At 36.9% G+C, this 22025-nt stretch overlaps 3 protein-coding genes across 4 annotated transcripts; 1 reads left to right on the forward strand and 2 right to left on the reverse strand.

Moving 5' to 3' along the window:
* Positions 1-3676: 3676 nt before the first annotated feature.
* Positions 3677-5066, reverse strand: LOC116173768 (aurora kinase B-like). Its single transcript, XM_031491453.1, has 2 exons — positions 4467-5066; positions 3677-4278 (listed from the first exon to the last, which is right to left on the reverse strand). The coding sequence occupies exons 1-2, from the start codon at positions 5008-5010 to the stop codon at positions 3740-3742; spliced, it is 1083 nt and encodes a 360-aa protein (XP_031347313.1). The 5' UTR covers positions 5011-5066; the 3' UTR covers positions 3677-3739.
* A 1051-nt stretch (positions 5067-6117) lies between these two features.
* On the forward strand, positions 6118-14876 carry LOC116173767 (nibrin). Of its 2 annotated transcripts, XM_031491452.1 has the most exons (9): positions 6118-6239; positions 6286-6401; positions 6451-6587; positions 6632-7044; positions 12218-12812; positions 12859-12946; positions 12991-13093; positions 13151-13503; positions 14567-14876. In XM_031491452.1, the coding sequence occupies exons 1-9, from the start codon at positions 6212-6214 to the stop codon at positions 14738-14740; spliced, it is 2007 nt and encodes a 668-aa protein (XP_031347312.1). In that variant the 5' UTR covers positions 6118-6211; the 3' UTR covers positions 14741-14876. The 2 variants fall into 2 exon arrangements, with proteins under 2 accessions (XP_031347312.1, XP_031347311.1); XM_031491451.1 differs by having other exon boundaries at positions 12991-13503.
* A 3321-nt stretch (positions 14877-18197) lies between these two features.
* On the reverse strand, positions 18198-20179 carry LOC116173769 (zinc finger CCCH domain-containing protein 3). The gene is made up of 5 exons (XM_031491454.1): positions 20061-20179; positions 19167-20001; positions 18963-19118; positions 18721-18916; positions 18198-18672 (listed from the first exon to the last, which is right to left on the reverse strand). Exons 2-5 carry the CDS (start codon positions 19961-19963, stop codon positions 18295-18297), a joined length of 1527 nt encoding a protein of 508 aa, XP_031347314.1. The 5' UTR covers positions 19964-20001; positions 20061-20179; the 3' UTR covers positions 18198-18294.
* Between the last annotated feature and the right edge of the window lie 1846 nt (positions 20180-22025).

Genomic DNA, 22025 nt, shown 5'->3' on the forward strand with positions numbered 1-22025 from the left:
CGGTACATTTTCCTATGTTTAACGAAATCCAAATTAATAATAATAATAATAATAATAATAACAATAATGTGCAGTAAATGTATTACAAATACAATGGCGGTCGTGAACACGTCGTTGCATAAATGTTTGTTGTTATTTTGTGTTATTTAATGCAGGTAGTAATTTTTGCATTTCTTTATATCGTATTTGCGTTTTGTATGCCGCATTTTATATTTTTGTGTGTGTTTGAATCTTTGTTTTTGAAATTTACTTGGTTTAACCGCAATGCAGAATCATATACAGTGAGTTTTTTTTAAATGCGAACATAGGAGTTTGCATGCAGTGTAATTTCCCTATGTTCGATTTTTAAAAAAACACATCAACCTATCAGGTGTGCGCGGTTCACATTCCCAAATCGCGCAACTTGTGTGACTATATGAACAGCAACTATAGTCTTTATGATGAAGAGCACTCGGTAAGATTTTTTTAAAGAAGCCACGTGAGGCCATAGCAACTTTAAGATACATTTTTCTTAAACTTACGATAACTTGACCTCACAGGCCACGCACTGACACGACAACTGATTGTGAACCAACCAATGAATAAAGAATACCAGGAAGGAGCATCAATCAAGTTGTATACGAGAGAGAGTGCGACGGAAGTCGGCCATTTGCAAAAGCCACTTATGAGTCATTGTTGTTGTGGCTGTTGCAGTGACATAAAAAGAATGGTTAGTTGTTGTGCTTGTGGTTGCTCCAAAACAGAAAAAAATAAAACTTTGGGAATTACATTTCATGTGTAAGTATTGATACCAATATTATTTTTACATAGTACATGTAAATTTACAAATTTTTTATCGGAATGTAGTTTGAGGTTAAGCTGAATTTATAGTTCCGTACCCGCAATGCCGTACCGTAACGTTTGGAATTAAGCCGGATTTATAGTTCCGTAGCCGTAAGACCGTAAGAACGGAACCGTAAAATCTTACGTTAACGAAAATAATAAGATTTATAGTTCCGTAGTGGCAAGTGCCAGCTTGCGCATTAGCGCGTAACGAATTCTGTCATTGTATGTCATCTGTCAGTAAGAGTAACGTGCATTTCAAAATAATAATAACCAACAAAGTGTCAATAATTATTGTAAATAAACGAAACGAACGTCAGGATAAACTCAACTGTTTGAATTATCCGAGTACTGCCGACGACAAACGCGTTAGCACGATTTACCGTAAGAAATAAGATTTGGGCATTTCCTACGTACCGTAACCGTTCTAACGCAACGTTAACGCGAACTATAAATGTTCACGCGCAACAAGTAGGGTTTAATTCCAAACGTTACGGTACGGCGTTGCGGGTACGGAACTATAAATTCAGCTTTAAACGCTACTTGTTGCGCGTGAACATTTATAGTTCGCGTTAACGTTGCGTTAGAACGGTTACGGTACGTAGGAAATGCCCAAATCTTATTTCTTACGGTAAATCGTGCTAACGCGCTTGTCTTCGGTAGTACTCGGATAATTCAAACAGTTGAGTTTATTCTGACGTTCGTTTCGTTTATTTACAATAATTATTGACACTTTGTTGGTTATTATTATTTTGAAATGCACGTTACTCTTACTGACAGATGACATACAATGACAGAATTCATTACGCGCTAATGCGCAAGCTGCCACTTGACACTACGGAACTATAAATCGTATTATTTTCGTTAACGTAAGACTTTACGGTTCCGTTCTTACGTTATTACGGCTACGGAACTATAAATCCGGCTTTAGTTAAACAAAAGTCATAGGCGGAGTAGACACATGGGGGTTTAGATTGTTTTCGTGTAAAATTCTTTATAATTGTATCCTTCTACAACTGTAAGGTAGGTACGCCACTGGAACAGGAAACTACTGTCCGCCATTTGCAAAAGCCATCGCGGTCGCACGTATATTGTTGATATGCTTCTTCCTGGTATTCTTTATTCATTGGAACCAACCTTCAATTATTTGTAGGTCATGTGCACCTGGTATCCTACTAATTTGATCTATTCAATACATAAATGAAGAAAATAAGAAAATAAATAACGAAAACAATTATAATAAATGTCCTCCTTGACATTCTAAGCAATAACCTAACCGATTTCGTAATTAAATTGGACGCCGGTATTTTTAAAAATATGACAGCTGTCAATTGTATCTACTACTCATTTGAACTACTCAATAGATTGATGTGTTTTTTTAAAAATCGAACATAGGGAAATTACATACAAACTCCTATGTTCGCATTTAAAAAAAATTCACTGTATGTGATACCGTTATGTTGTTGTTTGTAATTGTTTACGTTTTTGGTGTAATGCTTACTTAATTTATGTTTATTAATGTTGATTACTTGGTCTTGCCCCTGAAATAACATTCATATAAGTTTTGATCATTTTATTTTAATATGTGGATATTACCGATTCGTTTGATGTGTGTACTGACTTGTTGTTTGTTACTAACAATTTTCTCCGTGAATGAAGCAGTCACGAGGGTGGAAAAAAAACTGTAGTCAAAATTGAGTTACGACACCTAATTCCGTGATTGTCTTCGACATTCAACTGTAGGCTCGAAACCTCGAAACCAGAGGGCGGGTTACCTATCTTGCAGGAGATTACGCTAATCAAAGCTCTTCAGTTTAGAATATATGTGCGATAAATGAGTAGCGATTCAATAATTTTCACATATCTTGTTTTAGTTGAGTTTGCCTACAAGGCCATGTAATTTTCCATCTTGCAAAACAAAAGGACTTTATTGCACCAAAGATGAGTCACGTTCTGTGTATTTCCCCTTTCTTAGAATCTTGGTACCTGCTTACCTGACCCATATAATTCTCATAACTTGTTTTTAACCTTTTGTTACCTCTTGAAGTCTACATGCTACTTTTTGTGATGTTATAATTTTATGTTACGCATCCACATCATTACAAAACAAAAAACACAATTTAATATTAATTTGACGGCTGGTTTTTTTTTATTGGTAAGTTCTTTTTTCCCCACCCTATTTCTATTTTTATTCGGTGAACTCGGTAAACTTCCTATAGGCTACTTTTACATGATTAATGTCTCCTGAAAGACGCCTAATTTTATGCAACCAAAATAACATCTTGAAACAAAATAAAGATCTGGCTGTCATATTAATATGATTAATTTGAATATTGTTGCTTTAGCTTTACAGAAAATAAATCTCTTACGCTCGTTTAACTGTTATCGGCACTATACCAATTGGAAATATCAACTTTTTCTTTAGTTGAATACATCGCACACGAACATGACAGGCAGATCCTCATTTGATGTAGGCCGGTAGTTACTTTGGTTGCATAAAATTAGGCGTCTTTCAGGAGACTTTTTATCATGTAAAAGTGGGAAATCTGTATACTTCTACATGAATGTCACTGTATATGAGTACGTACATAAATACTAACTTGGAGCGAAGATCATGTGTAGTACGTATCATCCTGGCTTGCAAGTTTTTATTGACTGGCATTTCTAATACAATTGCGAATGAAACTTCATCCTAGAAAGTGTAGGTACTAAAAACTAACATTGTACATATGTAGGAGAATGTCATACTCCCTTTAGCCATTGCATTCCAGCACCCTAATTTCAATGAAAACCACTTTTTTACATTTCTTTTATTTTTTCTAACTTTTGAGTATTAAAAACAAAACACTGGATATAAAATACATGAATATATTAAAATATTACATTTACAAAAACTAGTTACAGACATTAACACATTTTACAATTCTTCAGTCTTCTTGTGCATTAAAATCCATGGATGACACAAGATACCATCCAAGTCTAAACGACAATTAGGATTAACGACTAACAAACTCTTAATCAAATGCTTAGCACCTTCAGACACATGAGACGGAAAAGTAACAATAGCTTTACTAATCTTCCTATAAGTGTCATTGTAAGATTTCGACTCGAACGGTGGCCTTCCCACTAAAAATTCGTAACAGAGAACGCCTATACTCCAGAGATCGACTTTCTCATCGTGAGTTTGTCCGTTTACCATTTCGGGAGATAAATAATCTAGGGTTCCGCACAGTGTGGTGCGTCGTGATGACGGCGCGTGTACCGACCATCCGAAGTCTGCGATTTTAATTTCGCCCTTAGAGCCGATTAGTAGGTTTTCGGGCTTAATGTCTCTATGTATGACCTTCTTTGAATGGCAATATTTTACGGCGTCCGTTATTTGAGCAATATAATTGGCGGCTGTCGGCTCGGAAAAACGTTTATTTTCGGAACCCAATAGTTCGTTATAACATGCACCTGGAAAGAGTCGAATAAGATACTGTGTCCTAAAATATCTCATTTTGTGTTATTTGATTGAATGCATTTTTAGAGCTGTACGTTTCTTTAGAAAAATGAACTCTCTCATACAGATTCCAATAAAAGGTAAAAATATGCTCCAAAAATCCATTCAGACGGTTTAATTGGAGCCGATGTGAATGTCTTACCCTTTGGTGCATATTCGAGAATGAGATAAACCCTAGCGTCATCGTGGAAATAACCGTACATTCGTAAAATATTCGGATGACGCAAATGACTTTGAATTTCCACTTCTCGTCGCACTTGGTGTTCGTTATTGCAACTTGTGATCGTATGTTTAAAAAGTACCTTTAAAGCTACAATGAATTTAGACTTTTTTTCTCTCGCTAAGAACACATTTCCAAACTTTCCCTTTCCTAAAGGTTTTCCGATATCAAAATCGGCTAGTGACCACTTATGCCGCACTTCACTATCTGCTTGCTTTTCGCTTGTTCTTTGTGTGGACACGGCTCCCACTTTTGCCTCCGACATTTCTGGACAATTTTTCACTACCTTATTGGTATCCTTTTGGGTATTTAAAGCTTTTAATTTTATATTCGGATCTATTCTACTCTTGTGCACAGTTTTCCCTTGATTGCCTTGTTCACGTGGATTAGGATTGCAGTTTTCTTTATCGACGCTACATGCAGACTTTGGCTTGTTTACAGCTGAAATTTGCGCTCTTTGGGACATATTTTATTTTTTTGATAAGAAGAATTGTCATCTGTTCACCTTTCAAATCGACCGTTTAACGGTTTTTCATTCGATCAAATTCGTTAAGGTTCGTGATCGTGTGCGATCTGTCACTGCTCTTATATACAGGGTGTAACGTACGTATATAAGTATAGTGGGTTGCCTAACAATCATATGCACGCATTTATGTCGTACTTGATTAATAAACGTTACAATGATAAAGTGTAATTATTCGTGATAAACACAAGCATATTATATCGTGTGAACATTAAGCGAAAAGATCAAGCTTAGTTAATTTGTAAGTATAGAATCAAAAATTAATAACTTAACAACAATCGCCCAATGTCTAGGATAAAACCACCGAGATCACTTATTATCGGGGTAGATGCAGCCATAAATTGGAAGAAACTGGTCTAAACAGTTTCAGTGGTATGCGGTTCAATTGGATGAACATTGGAAAAAAATTCAAGCGGCGATAATAAGAAAAGGGCACTTAGAGAGGCGTATTGTAGCGTAGTAGTGATAATATTGACAAAGTATGGAGAATGGAATGATGCATTAAAAGGTAACTATTCGTGTAAATCATCAAAAATTGCTAGCTAAATTGAGAACTGGTGTAGAAGTTAACGTTCTGTGAAACGCTCGGCCAAATGTACCTAAGTAATAGATCGAGAAAATTAAACCTACCAATTTCATCTGTTTGGGTTTAGCATTTGACGCAATATATACAGGGTGTGAACAAATCGAAAACTTTTCTGAAAATGGTGGATCAAATGTAATTAAGGGTTTGGAGACTCAAAATCGAAACTATACCTATACCATTGATTATTATGTATAATCGATGCCTACACCAACAAAACTTCATTTGCAATACAACGTCAAACGTGGCAGCAATTTTGGAACTGATTCCGAATTAACATCGCTCCTTGACATAGCCGCTCAAGACAGCTGTATATAGAGTTTATAGTTCTAAAATCAACATAAATTCTTTTGTAAGCCCAGGAGTAATCCTCAAATTTTGTTTTGTCAGTCGCGACCTCTATTAATCTTCACAAATACTACACTTTCCTGCATGTTCAATCACTGAACACTCCCATATGTGTTTGTAAAATTTTGAAGTTTTGTACTTGTAGGTTATGTTAATTCGCTTCTCTTATATATATGGTTCTCAAATGATTATGAACTTTTGGTAAACAACAAAATGCACTTTATTTTGATAGGAAAAGATGGTAAGAAATGAATGATTATGCAATTACTTAATTAATAACCTTTTAGGTGCAAAGTTTTATTTGCTACCAAACACTTCGTATACTGTCGGACGAAAAGACTGTGATTTACTAATTGTGAGGGACGAGTCAATTAGTCGCAGACATGCGGAATTAGTAGTAACGGTTGTTGTTGTTATTTAAAATTCCCATTTGTTATGTTTTCTTTTTACAGAATGACAAAGTGAGTATTATGGACGTTGGTTCGCGATACGGTACCTTTATCAACAATACAAAACTTACGATCAATGCCAGCTCAGTATTACAAGATGGTGCTACAGTCAAATTCGGAATGCTCCAGTCGATCTATAAGTACGTAGTTTACTGTGCGCCTTAATTCTTTTAATTCAGAATAGATTTCAAGCGGTGTCAATAGTGAATACGACCTCCGGAATTAAAAGCGAACACAAAACTCAATTGAAAGACAATATGGTGACTCTCGGTGGACTGCTGGTGCAAAACTGGAAAAAGGACTGCAATTATGTTACAGTGGAAGAGATGATGCTAACAGTTAAGGTCCTTTCCGCCGTAATAGCCGGCGTTCCCATTGTAAATGTGAGCTACTGGGATGACTATGTCAAGTGCGTAAAAGCGCACGAACCGCTTCCCGACGTTAAGAACTACGTACCGAAATGTTCAGAGGTGATTATCAACGACAATATCTCATTTGAGTACAAGGAGGAAAGAAGAGAGCTGTTTAAAAATAAACTGTTCGTGTTTCCCAAAAAGAGTGATAATGAGAAAATGGTTGGTTTAATTAATTTAGCAGGTAATGACCCTTATAGTTGTCCTCTGGTTTTCCTTGTCATTCCCTAGGTCTTTCTTTATTTTTTTTATAACTTCCATTTATACCGGGCACCTCGCCGGGCACTTTCAAATTATCTTCTTTTTTTATTTCACTTCTCTATATTTGATTTGATTATAATTTTGTGGATGTGTGATAGTAGGTATTGTAGTTTCCCAATCTGTTAGGATCTTTGTCACACTGTCAAGGTCATAGCAATTTTGCAAAACCTTTAGCAATTTTTTTAGTGAAACAGACTTAAAATACTATTTTAAAGCTTTTTATTCAATGACCATAATATCCATTTATTCATTTATTTAAAAAAAATAGTAATATATGGGTCTTGCTTTTACTAGTGTGAAGTTGGGAATAACCGGTCAGTGAGGTATACAAAGTATACCTTACCGGTCAGTAATCTGTTTTACATATTTCATATTACTGTAGCAATAATGCTACGAGAAATGTCCAAAAATATGCACATTAACTGGTGTTTTGACACTAACTACCCTGAATGTTGCGACACAAACAACGTCACTCCTTAGTGAGGGAATCCCATTCGCCAAGGCCGCGACCTTGTGACGTCACCAAAAAAAAAGTTCAGTTTCAAGAATTACTAGGTGTTTATTACAGGTGGTGACTCTGTGTCTTGGGATACGCATCCTGTAAGTGTTGATGAAATAGTGAACGGGAAATCAAAGGAGTATATAGTCATGCAAATGAGTAATATTCATGACAGTATTCAACTAAGTCAATTATTGACGGATTTTGTGCATAATTACACAAAATTGGGATATCGAACAATTCCCTTAGCAGAAATAGCATTGGCTATAATTAAATGTTCTTGTATAAAACATTGCAATCCGAAATTTAAACGAAAAACGTGCGTTTTTAAGACCTGCACTGGACAGGTGATATGCAGGTATGTATTAGCATTCCATGGATGTAACTAGTGAATCGGTAAATTTTGAAAGTGATGTTGGCATGAATATGACTGAAGCGTCAATGGAAGTAAACTCGCTGCCGAACAAAGAAAATGACTTGGAGTATAATGAGAAGGAGAGTAAACGAATAAAGGTAGACAATTGGTCATCTGAAGAATCAAAGTATAATTGCTTTTTGTGTCATTCATTTATCTCAATCACATTTTTTAGGGGAAACATTCAGAAGCCGGTTGCGAAGAAATCCCTGTTTACTTTTACTCACTCCAACATCTTAACTGCGAATTTGAACTCTTTTTCATCTTTTTTTGTTCAACATGTTTCTCTTTCTTGCGCCATCCTTTTGACTTCGTTTCAGTTTATGCCCCCTCCTTTTAATTGCTTGTCCTATTTATTCTTCCCTTCTTACCTTTTATGTTTGTTAATTTCATTTGTTTGTTTAGTTTTAAATGTTTTAGTGTGCTATAGAATAATTATTTGAATAACTTTGTTTATTTGTGTGTCAATTTCTATTGCGTTTTTTTTTGTTTTTGCTTTGTTCTGTTTTTTTGTGTTCAACAATTGTTCTGGTAGTAGTTGGCTGTGGTTTTCTCTATGTGGCATGAACGTAGGGTCGCTGGTAAGTTTCTGTCGTGTGATGTCAAGTATGAATGGTAACCATACATACATTTTTGAGGGGAAATCATACCTGGACCAAATGTTTAACCCATCCCGTTGTGCCCTTTTCTGGCCCGAAAAGTGAATTTACGAGTTTTGAAAATAATCGCGATATCTGGGACCTGGAACGTCAAATTCTCAAAATTACGCCCGAATAATTTAAGAAGCGGAAATGTACTAAAACGGCACGGGATAGTAGCTACGGCCCCTTCTGGTGATCTCGTATATGTTTCGCTTATTGTATCAAAAACGCCAAACCTTGGTCGTCTTACGAATTCAACCGCGAAAGTGATTTCATTTTAAAAGCGACACAAAGGTCGAACTTCCACCCACCTCAAGGGAGGGGTCCGACGATCATTTAATAATCACAGTAAGTGTTGTGGGTGTAGCGACAAGTCAAAGAAGTTTCCCCAAAATGTTACGAGTTAGGCCATTATAAGCGGGACTGTAAGAATTTCAAGTTTAAGAGGAGTCCGGAAGGGTCAGCGTTTATTAGCCAATCGGATATCGTCAAATCTGCGGATTCCCCAAAATGATTGGATCGCAGATTCTGGTGCAAAGCACATGACCATGAACCGTAATTGGTTTTCTACTTTTGAGGTGTTTTTCCCAGAAAAGTATGTTCAAGTCGAAAACGGTCAATTAATGAAGGCAAGGGCATTGTCAACATTGAAATGATTGTCAATGGTAAGGCCAAAAAGGGTAACCTTAAGGATGTGATTTAGTCTTAAGCGCTATTAAACGGTTCCGCAAAAACACTGTAAAGACGAAATTGTTGCAAATAAATAATTGTTAAAGTCATTAGTCATCACATACCATCACCAAGGAGAGCTTAACGAGCCTTTCGCATTACTACCTATTTCCACATTCCATTGAGCTAGACTACCCAACTTAAAAAGCGTCAACATTTTAGAAGTATAGTAGTTCCAATGTTCAAGGAGGAAGAGGCGTCAATCCGGGAAGCATAATTTAAGAAGGTACCTATTGTTAATTACTGCTAATTTTCATTTATTTTTGAAAAAGTCAAGAAGAATTAATTTTTGTTTAAGAATTCCAATATCAAGAGAAATTTGGTTGAAGTCATTTGTTGGAGAATATTTTTGCTTGGATATTAAACGGTACTAGTTTGTGTAAATTGTCTCATTAAAGCTTGGGGGTATCCTGTTTTAAGAAACATTGTTATTTAAGGCCCCTTTAAATTATTGAGAAGGTCCATGTAAATCGATATAAACTTAATAGCTGGTTAAGTTGTCTTTTATTGTGCGGAATTCAAGTGTATGCAGGGTGTAAACGGAGCTACGGAACGCGATTTTTCTCGGAAGTTATTAGAGATGCAAAAAATCTTTCAAATAAAATGTTTAGTGTTTTTAGTAAACTACATAAATTAATGTAACTCTGAAAAAAGAATTTTCGGAAATATACCTACTTTGGACCTTTTTTTAAGAGTACGTCCTGTATATTTTTATAATTTTTGCTTTAAAAAAGTTTCATAAGTTATACCTTCTAAACTTAATAGAATTCAAGAGATTAAAGAAAATATGAAATCAAATGTTGGTTCAATAGCCAGCGATTATTTCAAGTAAAATTATTTTAATAATTCTATTAAGTTTAGAAGGTATAACTTATGAAACTTTTTTAAAGCAAAAATTATTTTCTTCCAAATAGTATAAAAATATACAGGGCGTACCATTTCAAAAAAAAAGGCAAAAATAGGTATATCTCCGAAAATTAAAATATTTTTTTTCTCATTTACATTCATTTATATAAATTACTAGAAACACTAACAATTTTATTTGAAAGATTTTTTTGTATCTCTAATTGCCGAGAAAAATCGCGTTCCCTAGTTCCGTTTACACCCTGTATATCTTTAGATTCTTTATGGATGTTTGAGATAAGGGAAACTACGTGGCAACGGCGTAAATCAAGTTAAGAATAGTGTAAATCGGGCATGTCAAACTCATTTATCATCAAGGGCCATTTTAAAGTTTCCACTTATAACTGAGAGCAACATCATAAAAAAGTTCACATAAACAAATTTTGATTTTTTTATTAAGAAAATAATACAAAATATTTTTTAAATGCAACACCCTGTATTGTATGTTAACGTCAATTTTGTTGCATTCATTTTCGTGATTACATTAATGTATCATCCTATATTTATTTACTTGAAATGACGTGTACTGTCAGCCATTTTTGTCGATTGGTATCGACTGCTATTTAGTTACAATGGAGACAATAAACAAAACGAAATCTCCCAATGGCCTAGTATTTAAAGAAGTAAAAAAGTTTTTTATTGTTTCATTGCTAAAATTAAAAAAAAAATAGGTTGTGATAAATCAATGTAATCAGGAAAAGGAATGATAAGAAATTGACGTTAAGATATACAGAGTTTTGCATTTACTAAATACCAACTTTGGGTCAAACCTCAAAAATTTTTCGTTTTCACCCTCTATCTCAGAAACAAATGCAGCTAGATTGGTTCTGTTTGTGGTATTATACGTTTCACAAAACCGCAAGTCTATCTTTAAAAACAGCTGAGATACACTGCAGCAGTCTCAACCAAAATAGGGCACACTGTACCTACAATTAAATTTTATAATTTACAAAAATCGTGATTGGCCGCAGGTTTCAGAACGGGGGCCGCATGTGGCCCGCGAGATTTAAATTTGTTTCTTTATCAATATGTTGGTGTTTCTACCACGATGAAGTATTTATTGCCTACTATCGAAGGAATTAGAAATTAAATGCAACAAGTTCACTAAGAGAAGTTCAAGGTTTGTTTCAAAATATATACGTGCCATAACGGACGGTCAAACCCTTTATGTACAAAACCCTATTATATTATTTAAGCAACCTTGGGTCTTAAAATAAAGGTCCTGTTACACCACGCTCGTTATGCTATTACGCTGTTTCAGTTCTTGAAAATATAAATAATAATTGCAAGCCATATTTTGCGATAACTATTAAACGCAGACAATCTGACTAGAACAATTATTGAACGCACGTTATTTCTAAACATATCTACTTGTGATCAATTCCCATTTTTCTTCTCTTTGGGATTTGGGCATTTTACAAGAGAACAACTGATGGAACAAAAAAGTGAAAAATGCTATAAAAAAATCACAGAAAAAAAACTAAACAAACTATATCTATATGCCCAAAGGGCGCGAAGTTCACAAAAAAGATATCTTTTTCGTGCTCTTCCACAATTTAATCCATATGTATAATGTATATATTTTTTATATTTTTTCTATGTATTAAAGTGTTGTTTACACTTAAAAATAAATCACCAGGTACTACTGCCATAGTTTATAATTAATTTTTTTCTAGCTTATGATATGTAAGTTGTATTTGTCAATGGTGCTCCATACGAACTCTGTCAGCTTTACCTGCACCATTACCATGATTTGCTTTTTCACAATTGTTTCTATCATATGTTTGAGGGTTATTATATCTCATCTATTTTTATCTTTCCGCTTGGTTATTATTATCTTTTTCTTTTCTAATCCGTAAGTTACAGTTACTAGGAACCAGCCGAATTTTCATTCATATATTGCTTACAGGTGGCGACTCTGTGTCTTGGGATATACATCCTATAAGTGTTGAGAAAATAGCGAATGAAGATTCGAAGGATTATATAGTAATGCAAACAAGTAACATTAATGACAATATTAAACAAAATCCATCGTTGGCCGATTTTCTGCACCATTACACGAAACTGGGAAATCGAACAATTCCCTTACAAGAAATAGCGTTGGCGATCATCAATTGCTCGTGCGAAAAAGACTGTAACCCGAAATTCAATCGAAAAGCGTGCGTTTTTAAGGCTAGCACTCAACAGGTGGCGCGCAGTGAGGCGTGTTTGGCTATGCCCACGCAGTCGATGGATGTAATGAGCGAACAAGTAAATTTTAAAAGCGAGACCGTGATCCCTCAGTCTTACGATGTTGACATGAACGTAACCAATAAAACTGAGCTTAGTGACGATGTCGTATATGAAGAGACCACCGACGATCGTAAAGCGGTAGTGGTAATAAGCGATTCATCGTCCCCTGTGAAAAGAGAAAGTGACTCGAATCATAACGAGAGGGAAAGTAAACGAATTAAAGTTGACGAAAGCCTTAAAGAAGACCAATCGGAGACACTCCAAGAGCAAAAGTAAAATTGCATTTTATGTCATTCATTTGTCAATAGATTTTTTTAGGGTAAACACTCAGAAGCCGGTCTCAGGAAAGTCCCTTTTCGCTTTTGCTCACACGAATATCGCAGCGGAAAATTCAAATTCGAGCGCGGTAAGTTACATCTTTTACAACACATTTAAAGATAGCAATTTCAGATCATCAATCCTTTTTCACGAAAACGCAAAGCGGAGCCGAATGTCCAGGCAAACTCGTCAAAAGGACAGACTGGTGTAGATAACGCAACCTCGCCCGTATCAGGTAATAAGGTGTTGAATCCCTTTTCGAACCTCTTCCAAAAACAATCGACAAACATAGACCAAAGGCAGACTGTGGACAGTACGAAGGTGACGTCGACACCTAAACCAAAACCAAAGGGAAGTGTACCCGCAAACGAGCTCAACAGTTTAGAGGTCGACTTCTCGGCAATTCCCGTCGTCGACAGCGGGCTTGAAAAGAGTTTCCAATGGTATACGAGATCGGCGGACAAATCAATGGATTCCACAACCAAATCGGAAGATGATATGGACGAAGATATGTTGCGTTTTATTAATTCATTTAAGGATGCGATTATCGTCGAGACCGAGGATATGGTTATTAAGAAGGAAAAAGTTGTGGGGAATGGCGTCAGTTGTTTGAGTGATGTGACAAACTTTAAAAGGTTTAAAAAGGTATGTACAGGTACATGTACGACAGGTAAGTAAGAGGGTAGTTTTTCATTGTACACCGCGTTCATTCAAGCTTGTCCATTTTTGACTCTGCTGCTAATAAATTTCACATATCTTTCTCACAAAAGCACTAGTATTTTAAGATTTCGAAAAATTATCCTATAGCCTTATTATCGAATTTTCAACTTTTGCAACTCAATAATATGTCCCTTTTTTCCGGTCCATATAAAAATATGAAGTTGATGATGGTTTCTCAAAGACGAAACGTCGCCTTGAAAATTTGCGAGTATCATCTTGTAGAGCTTAAAAAGTGCCTATGAGGAAATGTTATTTTAAATATCTTTGCAAGCCGAGTCAGAAAAACAAATATGGTTAATTTCGGATTTTTTCGAATATCATTTCACTAAGCCTTAAAATACGCAATTTTTTTCTAATTTAACCAACTTTGTATTTCTTATCAAACTGTATATTATCCTCCTTTGAAATTGTTGTTTACAGCTGTAGAGGGCAAGTGCCCGGTGGAGTTCAGAACCACCAGATGGCTGTCTTGCACAACGTGAAAATAAATCTGCCTGAGCAAACGATTGGTGGTTGGGGAATTTGCCTGAATTGCTACTTTTTGACTTTCGCTTAGGCAACAGAGTTTACAGCTAGGGAGATACAACTTTGAATTTTTGGTGTACACCCCTCTGCATGAATTAATATGAATTAACGTGAATTAATTTGAATTAACATGAATTAATCTGAATTAACGTGAATCAATTTGAATTAACGAGAATCAATTTGAATTAACGTGAATTAATTTGAATTTGAATTTTTGGTCTACACCAAAAATGGTACTTGTTTCCCCCTAGGTTTACAGAATAAAATTGCCAAATTTTGGCATATTTTTTTCATATTTAGGACACATTGCGTGTTTGTGAAATCCCCCTAACTCTAATTAACTAGCGCGCACCGTTTTATCGAAGCGCTGGGCGCCGTCCCTAGGTGATCTAGCTTTTTAAAATTTAGTACACAACGAAAAGGAAGTGCCTTTACTTAATGCCAATATATTACGCTTTTCTAGGTTCAACCGTTACACAAGCAAAAGATTATTATTCCCGAATCGAAGTATGTGAGCATCGTCTGTAGTAACAATAACGAAGGGGAGGAATACGTTCAAGATTTGGCCGAAGAACAAGAAACTGACAATATGGATAGCGAACCTATAAGGCCAGTCGGAAGGCAATACGTGTTTTAGGTCGATTGTATTTTTCCTCAATAATTCCACATGTTTTCGCCCGAGCCTCCAAGATCTGTGTTATCAATGCGCGTATTATGTTTTGTATGTTTAGTAACTGTAAGACAACTTCGTGTATTAAAATCTTTGGAACGTTTGCTGTTTTTAATCTGTTTGCCTTTGTATATTGCTACTGATAAGTTAGTGATTAGCTGAATGACTGAAAAATCTGAAAGAAATTTAGATTTTAGACACAATATTCTAGATTATCCATGTTTGTTGTCCCTTACTTACTTTGGAACATTCTGCTTCAATTTGTTACAATATTTTTGTAGAAATTTAATGTCAAACTAAAATTCTGAAGTTCAATTTTTAAAATTTTTGTATATATGGAAGTAGGCTATAGATATTATTTTTAATTCTTATCATTACTCATAAAGATTGGCTTTGAAAGTTAACAATCTTGGCAACGTGTGCATTAGGTCCCATTTTTAGATATTGAAAGGGTTTTTGATAACACCTCTAAAATCTATCAAAAGATGTGTTGAAAACAGGCGATTGTGGAACACAGGAATATTCATACTGCTGCTAATCAGAATGTACCATAAGGGGTACTATCCCCCCCTGTTGTGGACGACTTATTGCAGGCTCCAGAACACAGCAGGATTGAAAACTATAGGTTATGCAGATGACATAACTGTAATAGTCTGTGGAAAGCTTGAGGGCACCATGTGTGGCAAAATGCAAGGGGCCGTTAAATTGGTACAAAGGTGATGTGAGAATTAGGAACTCTCTGTTAATCCAACAAAGACCTCTTTTCCTCTATCGGGGGGTCTAACGTAAAAAAAATGTAAAACCTATCACTATGTATGCTGCATTGGTGTGATGGAGACGAACCGAGGCACAAGAAGAGTTAAACTAAACACTGGAGACCCTTTTAAATCTACCGTCTCTACACCTTGCGGTGAAGGTGGAGGAAATGAAAGGGGTTTACAGATTAAAAATAAACTGATGAGGAGGGGTATTCAAATTACGCAATTCTTGATGAAGTCCAAGGTATTGGAGAGATTCCACCCTGTATATACAACCTATGATAATGCAGATTACCCTAACGTTTCTAAGTTATTTTATATATAAGTTTACTAAACGTAATTTATTCACAACAAAACATAGATTCACGGACCTCACACATCCGAATCTGGAGGAAACATGGCGCATCAGCCAATAAAAAACATTTTTTTTCTGTTTTTATTACAATAATGATACGTGTTGGTCCCAACTTAGATGGTATCTGTAAATTAACAGTCTTCGCCTTGAAGAGACAGTCTCAGACAGGGGGGGTAACGGTAAGTAATTGTAATCACATTAGTTACCACACCTAGTGCTGGGACTGTTCTCGAATCTCAACTGTAGGTTGGGAAATCCCGCACGAGAGCCCATTGTTACCTGTCTCAGGAGCGAGATTCTGCTAACCAAAATAACTCTTCGGTTTAGAATCTTTGTATGATATATGAGTTGCGATTCACTAATTTCTAGATGTTCTGTAGTTTTAAACGTTGAATTTGCCCTCTAAAACTATGCAATTTTCCATGTTTCTTTTATCAAAAAGGTTTTATTGCACCATAAGATGAGTCATCTGTTGTACAGCTACCTATATGTTTTGCTACCTGCTTGTGCCCCAACCAGTTCTTTGTGAATTGATTTATATTTATCATGCTTTTATTATCAAACAATTGTGACAAATTATGTCTTATACATTGATAACAGTTCACTATTTTTCATTCGAAATTATTTATCACTATTAAATAACTGATCAAAATGCAAAGACATTCAAAATAGCCAATATATTGTTTTATTTTGTGTTCCTTTCTTACGACACTTCAGGTCATAGCGTTGTTTACAACTACCGTAATAGTCCGAGAGCTGGTAGACATATTTTTGGCTAGGTATTTGAGGCACGCTAACAACTTGTCCAAATCTTCTCCAATAATACCCAAACACAGAAATGCAGACCTGGCTGGGGAGAAGCGGGGCTAAATCAACCCCTTATACTTTTAAAGATACAAATTAAGTATGCCAGACCATTTAGTCGGGCCTCACACTTTGCCAGGTGCCTTCAAAACTTGAAAGAAGATCTATTGGCTGTCATACACCAGTTGATCACTTTTGATGAAACTTATTGGAGAAGCATTGGACAAGTTTCCAGTGTGCCTCAAATACCTACCCAAAAATGTCGTATCAGCTCTCCTACTATAAGGGGGCCCTGCTTTAAATGTTTGATTACGTGCCACTTTCTGGTTTCAAATTAAAGCGAAATCCGTTTGGCTTTAGGAGAGAATAACCATTTGATGTAAACCGGGTTGATTTTATTTCCGTGTTGTTCTAGCATGGCAATGACAAGCACTATCGAATGCAAAGACGCCTACTGTACAAAATGGGTCTCAAATTAGACTTTTTGTATATATAGTGTAGGGGATACAGATAGGAAGAAACGCCTCTCCATCTGTGTCATTGTGAGGCGTATAATACTTCAAGACTCAGACTCCTGATGATAAAAGAAGGAAGATGCGCCCAGTGATGCATAAAAATGCTTATTTCAATGTTTCTTTTTAAATTTTCGCTTTTGAAAATTATTCCATTTAGATAAGCTGTTAGAAGTATATACATTTGGTCCAGTTTGCTTTATTTAAAAAAAAAAAGGCTACATCTGGTCGTTTGCGATAAGAAGTTTTGTCAGGCAAAAATTAATTAACGCATGTGTTCAGGAGCTGCCATAACAAAGGCGCAGGTGTAGAATTGCGCATTTCATGTGGGTACGATTGGCACGTTCCGTCGTGATTGGCGATTCGTAGATGATTTTATGGTGGAATTCGTGTTTCTTTAAATACCTGGAAACAGCTAGAAAACGAGGCTGCTGCTAGAAGGTTAAAGAGCGTGTAAATTTGTTTACGCTAAATTCTTGAGCAGTCAGCCCTATTTGTTTGACGCAGTTGATTTTTATAATTCTGTGCAGAAGCAAGATCATTAAAGTGGTAACGATTTAACGCGTGTTGTTCGATTGCACAGCGAGGAATTTTGTTAAGGTTGTCTTCTTATTAGGTTAAAAATTCTTACCGTTCGAACAGCCACCGAAAATTCTTAATGCCAGTTTTGTTCGCGATCTAATTCTGTGTTATAAAAAGTGTTGTGCGCCTAGTATTGCAAACCTTGTACGACCAAATTATTTGATTAAGAAAAAAACTGTAAATTTAAGATTTCTTTAATTGTTAACCGCATATGAGCAGGGTAATAATTATCTTCACACAAGCTCTCTCTCTCTCTCTCTCTCTTGTAGGGATTTTGTTCATTTGTTTCGGAATAAATGTTTCTCATTGTCAATCAATTAATTGTGTGTTTATTCGAACCCATTGCATGATCCAGCTATACTCGGTAACATGAAATGATATTATCTATTGTAAATAACTTTCAATCGCGGTAGTAATAGGAACTTGAAATGCTTTTATTTAAAAAAAATATACCCATACATGTCAACATATCATTAGAATATTTAAAATGTTAAGTATTTTAATTTTGCACTATTTAACCGAATTTTGACTCATGTCACAGAAAGGAATAAAAGCCGGCAAAGTCCCCAGCCGAGGTCTTACAGGTATACAAGACGACATGCTTTCCACTTGAACTCTATTACCAACTACTAGATCTTTATCCAGTTTTGAGTCATCATAATATCGCAGATTTGCATCTGATGCTAATGCACAATCCAAAGCAGTATCAGAATGCTCAACTTTCCTCTTGCCAACTTTATGCTTCACTTTACCCTGCAAGGTTGGAAGAATTAGTTTGGAATTGTTAGATTTTCTTACCGCAGGTCCGTGAGGGTAATGACAGTTGCTCTTCGAGCACTGTCCAGAGCGTTCATAATTAGGGCACAAATATTCGTGCCGTTTTTCGCACTGCAACCGAAAACACAAATTAATTGTCAACTACACGAGACAACAAACCTCAGCGGCCTTTCTACAAAAGCCTTCGAGGAAATCCTTACAAATCTCTGCTTTACTGTTGATTTTCACATGCAAATATGGGCAGTCGTCCTTCGCACACAACCCTTCTAGGAAAAATTTACAAGTCGGCATTTTCTCTGCGGACACCTTGTGCGATAGGAGACATTTACTGTTCGTACAAGCACCCTGTAGAAACCTACGACAACTAGATAGAAACTAGAAATCAAACTCGACAAAAATACCTCGGGCAGAGCGAGATTTGGTCCGGATTATGCAACCGAATACACTTTCCAGAGTCTTTACCTCTACACTTGCCAAACTTATGGTAGAGCGGGCAGGGAATATTCGACTTTCTTAACTTGTTTGTCAACGTATTTATACTTCTCTGCTTTGCTTGACTAAAAGACATACATGTTTACCATTTTGTATACAAGTAGTTCCATTACCTTAATAACGCAAATTTTTTATGCATATTCGTTTTCACATAAATATTTGGTTCCTTCTGTCTAAACGCCATTCTGCCAACATAAATGGTTTTAAATGAGGGCTTCGGTTTTTCCGTTTGGTTGTTCATGAGGGTCAGCGTATGGTGTCCAGAATCCAACTTATATTTTTGACCGCGAATTGTTAAGATTTGAACCTTCAGAGCACTTCCTACAGTCCGCTTTCTTTTAACTTTGGTAATGTTACGCACATGACTTTTTTTATAAACCAAACCGTTTCCAGTTAAATTATTTTTAGAGTAAACGTTTGGCACTTTTAACTTATTTTTATTAAAGGAGAAATGCTTCAATTTGGTGGCTGGTGACCGATTATCGATGGCAAATTTGTTTTTGACTCTGTTGGAAGGATTAGCTCGTTGAGTTTTTGTAGAGGCTGTACTTCGAATTATTTTGTATTTGCTATGTATAGATGACCGACGTTTAGAGTGCAAACCACTCTGAGTATTAGGAGATCGTACAATCTTCGTAGGGGTGGATACTACCAATGGTTGCTTTTTCACCTCCTTGTTTGCTACTACCTTTCCGTCGTCTACTAAAACAACTGTTCGGTGACTGTCGCACTTTTGCTTTATGACATTTGGATTAATATGTATCGATTGATTGCGTAAGAATTGTTTGTTAATGTGAGGTCTGACGATAGCTGCATTCACGAAATTTGGATTAATTAGCACCTTTCCTTGGTTTTGTCTCAGATTGTTCAGTAGCTCTTGCTTAACATACATAAACCGTTGACCCTCCATTTGGTGTCTTTAATGTTGCAAAGCAGTAGCAGGAATCGCTTAAAAGATTCAGGAAGCATAAAACATATTCAAAAATAATACTAATTGAAAGACATACCCTTTCTTAAAGAATTATTACACACGCTCTCAAAAAATTATCTGCCCTTACAAAAATATGCAACCTTGAAATCAATAACAGTATGAATGACGTCAACTAGTGTCTCCGATATGGCGATAATGTACAGAGTGCGTAAGAACAAAGAACTTGTAAGCCTAGAATTTGTATAACAAAGGTGACAAGCTTGCTTATCATGTCGTATGAAACATTTTTATCAATCCACTTAAATGGTGAATACGTATGAACTTTTCCTTCAAAAGTGAGAAATATACCTCTATTATGCGCTATTTAAAGAACATTTTAGTTTAAATATACCTACACATAAACTGCAAATATGAATAACGGATTTCAAAATATATTAAGTGTATGATGATTTGGACGGTACTGGCGATAACGATGATTGTAGGAAAAGGGTCATTGTCATTGAATTATTATCCTTTTACTGGGGGGTTTTCACTATGTTGCATTCTACCCCAAAAACGCGTCTGCTTGGCCACTCTCATTAGTTTTTGGAAAAGCACCATCGAATGTAACACCCGGGGGGGGGGGGGATGGTGTATGGAATATCCACCAGCACACGAAGATTTTATCTTTATGGCCATACAATATGGTCTCATAGTCTCATTGAATTTCCCCTTCTACCTACCTATACAGGGTGGTTCCTATAGTACCTGCCACCGTTTGGGAGCGTGTAGGTGGTGCGTAGGGGAGTATTTTGATATAGGACACTTGGGGTCGGAAATCTAAAATAAGGGTGCCAGAGCCAAATTTACCTTCTGGAATTTCGCGCCTGTAGGTAGGCAACCCAACCGGCGGCGGTGCACACGGAGCGATCTCAGGCGGCGATGTGTGGCTGACACTTGATCAGAATTTTGTTTAAACCCACGAAATCCCGTCTGCAACGACGCGTATCAAGTGAATAAACACTATGGCACGTTTCACTAACACGGAATACGCGGACATGCACTTCATGTACGGATTGGCAAATGGTAACGCACGAGCTGCACGACGAGCGTACGCTGAGCGGTATCCAAACCGTCAGTTACCCTGCAGACAGGTCTTTCAAGAAGTTCACTTCCGACTGTGCGAGACAGGGCAATTGCAGGTAAGCTGACGGAGGCTTAACTTTACACACAGATTCGTGATGCACATCGATACTTGGGGCATTTAAGCACCCATTTCGAAAAGTTTGTTTGTTTACACCGACCTCCTCCTATTTCGCAGCCCACTAGCGCCCGTGATCGCGATCGCCCGTTGGTAAATGCCTTAGAGGAGGATGTGTTGGAACGTTTCGAGGCAAACCCGCGTACTAGCACTCGACTTGTAGCAGATCAGGTGGGTTGTAGTCAACACACAGTGTGGAACATCGCCAACAACAACAACTTACACCCCTGTAAGTTTAAGAAAGTGCAAGAGTTACGGCCGGGTGACCATGAAAGGAGGCTGGAATTCTGCAACTTAGTCGTCCAGGAGGAAGAAGCTAATCCGAACTTTCTGAGGAGCGTGCTAGTTACTGACGAGAAAGGATTCTCAAGAGAGGGGACCTTCAATCCTCGTAACAGCCACTACTGGGCGGAGCACAATCCTCATGAAACGTTTACGCGAGGATACCAGGACAAGTTTTCTTTAAACGTTTGGGCTGGCATCCTGGGGGACAACCTACTGGGGCCTTACATCCTCCCTCCGCGTCTAAATGCCCATAATTACCTGATTTTCCTGCGCGAGGTGCTACCAGAACTTTTAATGGATGTTCCAGTGAACTTGTACTGGGACCACTGGTTCCAGCACGATGGGTGCCCTGCTCACTACGGGCGGCAGGTGAGGGAACACTTGGACCAAACCTATCCGGACAGATGGATCGGCCGTGGAGGTGCGGTGGAGTGGCCTGCCCGCTCGCCCGACATCACCCCATTAGATTTTTACTTGTGGGGTGTGATGGAAGCGCACGTCTACGAGACTCCCGTC

The sequence above is a fragment of the Photinus pyralis genome, unplaced genomic scaffold (genome assembly GCF_008802855.1).
Source record: "Photinus pyralis isolate 1611_PpyrPB1 unplaced genomic scaffold, Ppyr1.3 Ppyr1.4_LG6, whole genome shotgun sequence".
In the NCBI taxonomy this organism is placed as follows: domain Eukaryota; kingdom Metazoa; phylum Arthropoda; class Insecta; order Coleoptera; family Lampyridae; genus Photinus; species Photinus pyralis.